Below are 7650 nucleotides of genomic sequence, written 5' to 3' on the forward strand. Positions count from 1 at the left end.
ACCCATTTTCTCTCTTTCTCTCACGGTGATGCACAACTCACAAACAAACACATGACTCAATAATACATGCAACAACTCCACTTTTTCTCTGGTTTCTCACAGTGGTGAACCTTTCTCTCTTTCTCACACAAATAACTCTCACAAAACACCATGACTTTGCTGCACAGACTATCGGAGACCCTCTTTTTTCTTTCTCTCACAAAACCGTGAGGCTTCTCTCTTCTTTACATTTTACTGCCCAATCCCACGGTGCACACACTTACAAGTGTGTCACACTTCTTCTCTTGCCACAAGGTGCCAATTTATCATAAACAAAAGCACAAACATCCAAATATGGTGACTATTTTAGTGCTCACTTTCGGTGCTCACATAATTACATACAAATAAAGCATTTGCTAGTGCATGGGTCCAAACAAATATTTAAAGTTTACCCAACACACTCATACCATCATGTGATGAGAGTACATTACTCCACATTTATACAACTTCCATACATTTAATACCCATAAAACATTCCATGCAATTACAAAATAATAATTTATTATACCCATAAACATATGTTGGTATCTCTATTGAGAACACAACCCATCACCAATGCACTCTATTGTCATATTTCACTCATACAACATGTTAACACTTTCTACTCTTATTTACATTCTTAACCTAGCCAACCTACGGCTACCCTCCAAAGATTCACGATATGCACTTTTTCCTTACTACAAACCACATGCACTGTAATCCTTCAACCCGTGCATTCATATTCTGGGAATAACATCCCAAACCATTTTTTTTCCTTAGCAACCCACAACCTTCCAATTGGGTATACTATCTATCCACGTAGTTTCTCAAGATTAACAAGTTTCAAAAGAAACACATCATGCTCAATCAATACATCAAAAAGTTAACTCCCCTTACCTGGGTTTTCTAGTGAATTCTTTAAAGGCCCCTTGGTTCCTAGAAAATCCTGTGACTGCATCAAGGGCCCCTGCACAACTCCTTGGTACTCACAATGTTCTTCCTATTACTCATTACGCTCATGGTGGAGGACAAAAAGTGGTGGTTTCTCTCTTGCACACTCTCTCGAGTTGTTCTAGAATGTAACTTAGGGTTGCTTCTTATTTCGCACACAAGCCGCCAGAGGCCGCGCATTCTTCCTCCCCCGCTGTCGTCGTCGTTGAGGATACCCAGCTAGTGGCTCCCCCACGCTCCCAGGTCTCATCGGATTCCCTCTAGTACCCACCGGATTCTCATTTAAGATTCGTGGAGCTTATAATATGATGGCAAAGCTTCCCAGGAAGTTGTTGGAAACAGGAGTTATCTGCTCTGCGGTGATTGTTATGTGAAGAGGGTTAATCCAAAGGTGAGGATTATTGAGGTGGAGCCCTCTGATGCAAATGCAATGGCGTTGTCATTCCATCATGATCAGAGTGATTTTGGACCAGGTTGGAGGATTTGCAGATGGTGTGGCTGTTGAGATTTGCACCTAACATATCATTTTAATTTATTTTAAATATTTACACAGTGCAACCTCTTCAAACGTGTCACGTATTCATAACACCACATTGCACCGTTATGTTTTTAACCGCGTGAGCATAAAGGACCGGATTGAACATTTTTTAACGAAATATGAAGCCTTACTGAACCTTTTTAAAAGATAAAATCACTTTGAACCAAACCCTTAAAAGTATTGACCAAATAATGTATTAAATCATTTTTTTTACTTTAAAGTAGTAAAGAAGTGTACCTAAGGAGACTGTCCCAGACATATAAATTTTGTAATGTTGGATTAAACATTAAAAAATAAATTTTTAAGTTTAATTCAATTTTACTGACTTACAAAATAAAATTTTTATTCATTTATATATTATAATTTCATCTCAATTTTAGTTTATTTAAATTTTTCAACAAAAATTAAAAAAAAGATCCCTGTTTCCATTTTGCATGGTTTCGTTACAGTGGAATGTCAATGATTTTACGAAATTAGTTTCCAAATTGATTCGGTTTTTCTTTGAAAAATGTAACATGTCAGTACTATAGTTCAAGTTTTATGCATCCATTATCATTCATTTTTATACTTGTGTCTAATAAAAAAAATTGTTAGAATTTATTTGTAATATAATTACTATAAAAATAATAAAAGTATGGAAAATTTTAATGGCCGTTGATAATCTTATTAGTAGTTGAAAAAAAAATATGAAATAATAAATACTATGACAATTAGCTGATAAATTAAACCAACAAATCACGAATAGTTCTAATCTCAAAGGAAGTTGTTGGGAGTAATTTGTTTGGCGGGTGCGTAGGAGATGGTGATTTGGCAAAATTTGAACTATTATGTTATGAGACGTCTTTGTCCCACTCCTGAGGAATTGCATGTCACATGAAAATCGAATTAAACTCAGCAAAGCACAAGTTTTACTATGGCATCTAACAAACCATGTTTCTTTTTTCTTCTCAAAGGAAATCTTGAAACACTGGTGAAAACCGAACCAGAACTCTATTGATAGTGAATAATGCTGTCTAGTTACCAGATATTTTAAAAAAATAGACTTTAAGTTGAATTCAAATTTATAAAACAGAATTATAAAATAAGATCTGTATTTATTTATACACTATAAATTTATTTTTTTCAACATATACTTATATTCTCCATATTGAGATAGTTTGTTGTACTTGCTATTTTCTAGATGGTAGGATAATAAAATTTTGACTTGCTGAAAAGGAGAAAAACACACGAGTGCCTTGATTTAAAAAAGACTAAAGGTGAAAGTTGTGCAATACATAGTTCCTAAATAGAAAATAGAAAACCAAGTTTAGACTTGGCAGAAATATACATAAATGGAGTTTCATGCTTTTATTTTCACACAAAGACACACAGTTGTCTTCTGCATCAGGGTATCAAGTCATTAGTTTGAACCATGCCAAAGACACTCCCCTGCATAAAGACAAATTACTACAGAGCCAAGGATGAGTTGCCTAAAGTTACCATGAGCCAAGGATGGATTGCCAAAGTATGAGCCAGGGATGGATTGCCAAAGTATGAGCCAGGGATGAATTGCCTAGACCAGATGTTAGGACGATCCTACAGAACGAATCTTGCCACAGTCAACACAGTCAACTGAAACAAAGCTTCTTCATCTGGTCTCATGAAGGATGGGTTCGGTGCAGTATTGAACCAAACCCCCCCTTCATTCTTTTCCTGTCAGACTTTAAGGTTGCAGCAGTTACCTGCTGCTGCAGCCCATTTGGGGGGTATGATCATACCACGCCCACCATCTATCATGTCTGCCAGAGTGTGGACAGAAGATCCAAAATGATTGAGGGAAAATCTGTCAAGACCTCCCCGCGAATACATGCTAGTCACTTCTGAGCCAGAAATATTTGGACTGCTGCCATTAGTCTCTTTTGATGAATTCAAAGTTCCAGCTTCAGACTGAAGGAATTCAGAACTCTGAGAACCACTGGAATCAAATCGTTCACCAACAGTTTCATGCACTCCATTGCCAGTTTTGCCATTTCCATTACCAGATTTCCTTGTGTTCAAGAAGCGACCACCACATCCTCTTGGTCGCCTCATTGCATGGAGATGGCGAGATTCGTGCATATAAGGCTGTAAGACAGATTTACAACTCAAATAACTACAGACGTTAAAAAGGAAATAGTACTATTTCACAAGTAATCAGTGTCTGATCAGCATCGAATGTGAGTGATTGGATCCTTTAATACAGAAACACCTTAAAGATCAAATTTATTTTGTTAAAAGAACTTTAAGCGTACTCGATATCATAACATAATTCATTCGTCATATGATTTCTGCCTATTAAAATTACAGAGGAATCTGAGATGATCTAAGTTTGTGAAGCTCATTTAACATTTTAAACTTTTATATCTTTTCTATTTCTTTCATATAAAATGAAAGAAATAGATGAATAGTATGATACTGTGATACAAAGTCACCTAAGATTCATCTTATGATATAAACTGATAAACAGTCAAACCCAATCGAATGGTAGGTTTTGAACTGTGAATCATAAGATTTGAACAATTATGATCGCTGCAGAATGCACCTAACAAATGCACTATTTATCGCCTTTGGTATATAGTACACGTTACTTAAAAGAAATAATCGACCACTTTCTACAAAAGTTAGGCCAGAGACCCTATCATAATAAGTCATAGCTACTTTGTTTCAAGGCCAGTGAAGCCGAGGCTACACAATGTTCATTATTAGTATGAAATGAAAAATATTTGTGATACCTTGCGACGTTTAGTCAATTTGTGATGAAGTACAGCTTTGGCACGGGACTGCCGACGCCTAATGATTCCATGGTACTGCTTAGCATTTACGTAAATTGGTCCATCATCAGATGTCATGTTAAGTGGCAGCATTATACGTCCCTGAATTGTTACAGATGATACATAGATGATTTAGTAAACAGAGAAAGATTACACTATACTACCAAATGATAACTAAATGAAAAATCAAACGTGAGAGCATGTATAGAGAAGCTTGCTCAAGTAAAAGACAAACCGAAATTTGAGGTGCATAAGCTGAGAAGAGCCCATAAAATTGATCCGTATAAGGATATTTTGCACATATCTACAAAGGGAAGGATACCAAGCAAAAGCAAAATATGTTTACTCACAAATACGAAATGCTAAAATATAAAAGTGGTTACTTTTTCGAGAAGATTTTACCATGGGCTGACTAAATCCTATCTCAAAACGAGAGTGAGAGTCAGCTAGTGATGGCTGCAGTGATATGGTTGTCTGAAGCGTCTGCGCATCATCTGACATTTTACAATCATCTGAAGAAGAAATGTCTTAATGGTTACCCAAAGGAAAGTTGATGTGTCAAGTACAGAAAACACTGTCACTTCTAACAAATGAAAAACAAAAGCAGAGTAGTTTTCTAAACAATCATCAATTCTACTGGAGTCCGTGATATAATTTTAGATTCAGAATTTAAGCCACGAAAAATTCAGTTTCAAGTGTGTTGGAAGTTAGCACAAGGACCTAAAAGGGTAATCTCATTTTATCTGTCTTACAACTCGATAAATTGCATTTTTTATATCTTTATGGAATTTTGGAAGACAGCATGAGAAGAGGGGATAGCTCTTCATGCAGGAATTGGCTTCAGCCATAATACCAAAAATTTGAAAACAATAGTTTCAGACTCTGCGGTTGAATGTGTATCTCCTACTCTCTGTGTGAAAGTCTGAGTTCATATATCTTATTAACGGTCTTCCTTTTCAACCCATATCAGCTAAACAATGGTAATCAACCATGTCAATTGGATTTATTCCTTGTTTAGAGTGAAATTATGGAACTGCAATACGGACCATTTTGCATTGTTTGAAAATTATAAGGGGCTTTTTAAAGGAATTTGGACTGTAGAAACAAATTTGAGTTTGGAGAGATACTATACTACGGAGACGATGTGAGTACGTTAACCTTTTTATTTCATTGAGAATAAGGGTAAACTCTAAAGTCTCGTCTGCAATGTTTTCAGTGAAGCCATTTTTTATTTTACTTTCACCAGTTCAAATCAATAAGCAAAATTCATCACATTCCAACGTTAGTAAATCAAGAAGAAAAATTAAGTTGAAGTCCTTAGATCTTTCATATGTATAATTTATTTCCTTTTGGTGATCCTGACCCACCATTCTGAACATCAAGCTTCCTTTGTTTGCATATCATTCTTCTCCCAACTAAAAATAAGTCCCAAAACAAAGGGGCAAACCGACATATTGAAGTTCTTTTACCATGTTCTGCGTTCATGGCAAAAAATAACACTACTTGACTGTGCACATGTTTAAGAAGAAAAGAAAAACTCTTTGCTTTTTCTTTGATTTCTCAAACTATGTGCAATAAAGCATGTGTTTGTACAGGCATTTCCGACCGAAGAAAGACATTTTGAGGAACCAAACCTTACTAAAAATATTTGGTAGATTCACACGTTGAATGGATTTTCAACATTTTTCATAAACACTCCCCTAAACTGATATCTGCAGCTTCTCTCCCTTTAGATTTTCCCAGCAGAGTTATGACATCATTAACTTTTCCTTTATCATAAAGTCACCTCACATGATAATCATCTCCCAAAATGTTATGCCAAAAGGATGCACAGGAACTAGTGGTAGTGATATCTGTGTGTATCACTCACAACTCCAACAGTTAATAATTTCAATCACTAATTTGGTGAAAACCCATGTAACTAAATTGCACAACTCAACCAGAGAGACACATCCACAATTAAATACCTGGAAAGATGGTAAACTGAGTTGTGTGTCCTTTGCCCAACACTTGTTCAGCTCCTCTTGCCGATGGCTTATTGGCAGCATGATGGTTTATGCAGTTAGGAAGCTCCAATGAAAAGGGTTTCATTTGGCCACAAGACTCCACCCCATGAACAGGTTGAGATCCAAAAGCACTCCACCAGGGTGCTGAAGCTGCAGATGACAAGGCCCCCACAGAATTGGGTGCATTTCCTTCATGTTCTTTAAGATAAACAGTTTGCATCGCCATATGCGCCCCCAGAAGATGATTTCTAAGTTAATCGTATTGGTGTGCAGAAAGAAAAAAAAAATGCTGTAAGCAAGGATGGAATAACAACTATCATAGCAAGACAACTAATAGGACCAAGGGGAAGATACAAATATACAGTTTCCAAAAATCTCAAATTTTCCAAGAAAGAAATAGAAAAGTAGGGAGAATCAGTACATAAATAGCATGTACCTCAGATTTTTATTCAGTCTTCAGCGTAAACATCAACAGAGAGAAGCTGAATTGAAATATACATCAAAAGACAATTTCAATTTCCATGTCTGATCAATAATCAAGTATAACACTAATAACACAAAAAAAAAGAGTTAATCAGAGTATTCTATAAAGCCATAGCAATAATAACAGAAGACTTTAGAGCTTGAAAGGGGACACAAAAGCGAAGATAATTAGAAGAAGACAAAAGTAAGATGGGAATTACAATCAAGAAAAGCACATCCCAACAACTATCCCAACTGAAAAGTACAAACAATAAACCAGATATGAGCATACATACGAAGTACAAAACCGAGATACATAAACCGAGAGACCCAGAAAGCAAGCTACAGATACAAGAAGCAGCAAAAAGAAAAGACAGAGACACCAAGAAACAGAAAAGTGAAGTTGACAATAACCGTTAACTCCAAGAAGGAGAAGAAACAAAAGGGAGAGACTAACATACGAAAGTCAGTGGTTATAGAGAGTGCAGAAGGAGTAGCAGCATCGAATCCTACGCAGAAATAGAGGCAACCCCATTAGGTTGGAGTGATGTCGGATGAAGCAAAAGCACAGAAAGGAGAGAGAGAAAGTGGAAGTGAAGGGAAAGAAGGGAGTGTAATGGAAAATAACACGCCAATGAGCTTTGGTTTTCATGCACACCAAGGTCCCTCCACCATCTCTTTTAGTACTATATGACCCTTCTTTAATACTATTATTATTATTATTATATTTTTCAATGAATTATAACACTAACTGCCACTAATCTTTTGTAGTATCTAACATTGATTATACTTGCTTTTCTACCTCACTCTCCTCTTCATCTCTCAGTTTCCAAAACCCAAAATAGGATGGTGGCAATATTTTAAGCACCACCCTCTTCATTTGTGG

At 36.2% G+C, this 7650-nt stretch overlaps 1 protein-coding gene across 4 annotated transcripts; it reads right to left on the reverse strand.

Annotated features, from left to right (window-relative positions):
* Window positions 1-2721: 2721 nt before the first annotated feature.
* LOC108326833 (nuclear transcription factor Y subunit A-10) lies at window positions 2722-7450 on the reverse strand. 4 transcript variants are annotated; one of them, XM_017560411.2, is made up of 7 exons: window positions 7226-7450; window positions 6739-6784; window positions 6264-6550; window positions 4699-4808; window positions 4532-4600; window positions 4258-4398; window positions 2722-3610 (listed from the first exon to the last, which is right to left on the reverse strand). In XM_017560411.2, the coding sequence occupies exons 3-7, from the start codon at window positions 6526-6528 to the stop codon at window positions 3203-3205; spliced, it is 993 nt and encodes a 330-aa protein (XP_017415900.1). In that variant the 5' UTR covers window positions 6529-6550; window positions 6739-6784; window positions 7226-7450; the 3' UTR covers window positions 2722-3202. The 4 variants fall into 4 exon arrangements, with proteins under 4 accessions (XP_017415900.1, XP_052729799.1, XP_017415901.1 ...); XM_052873839.1 differs by having other exon boundaries at window positions 6739-6789; XM_017560412.2 differs by having other exon boundaries at window positions 7222-7450.
* Window positions 7451-7650: the final 200 nt, after the last annotated feature.

This window comes from Vigna angularis, chromosome 2, assembly GCF_016808095.1.
Source record: "Vigna angularis cultivar LongXiaoDou No.4 chromosome 2, ASM1680809v1, whole genome shotgun sequence".
In the NCBI taxonomy this organism is placed as follows: Eukaryota; Viridiplantae; Streptophyta; class Magnoliopsida; order Fabales; family Fabaceae; genus Vigna; species Vigna angularis.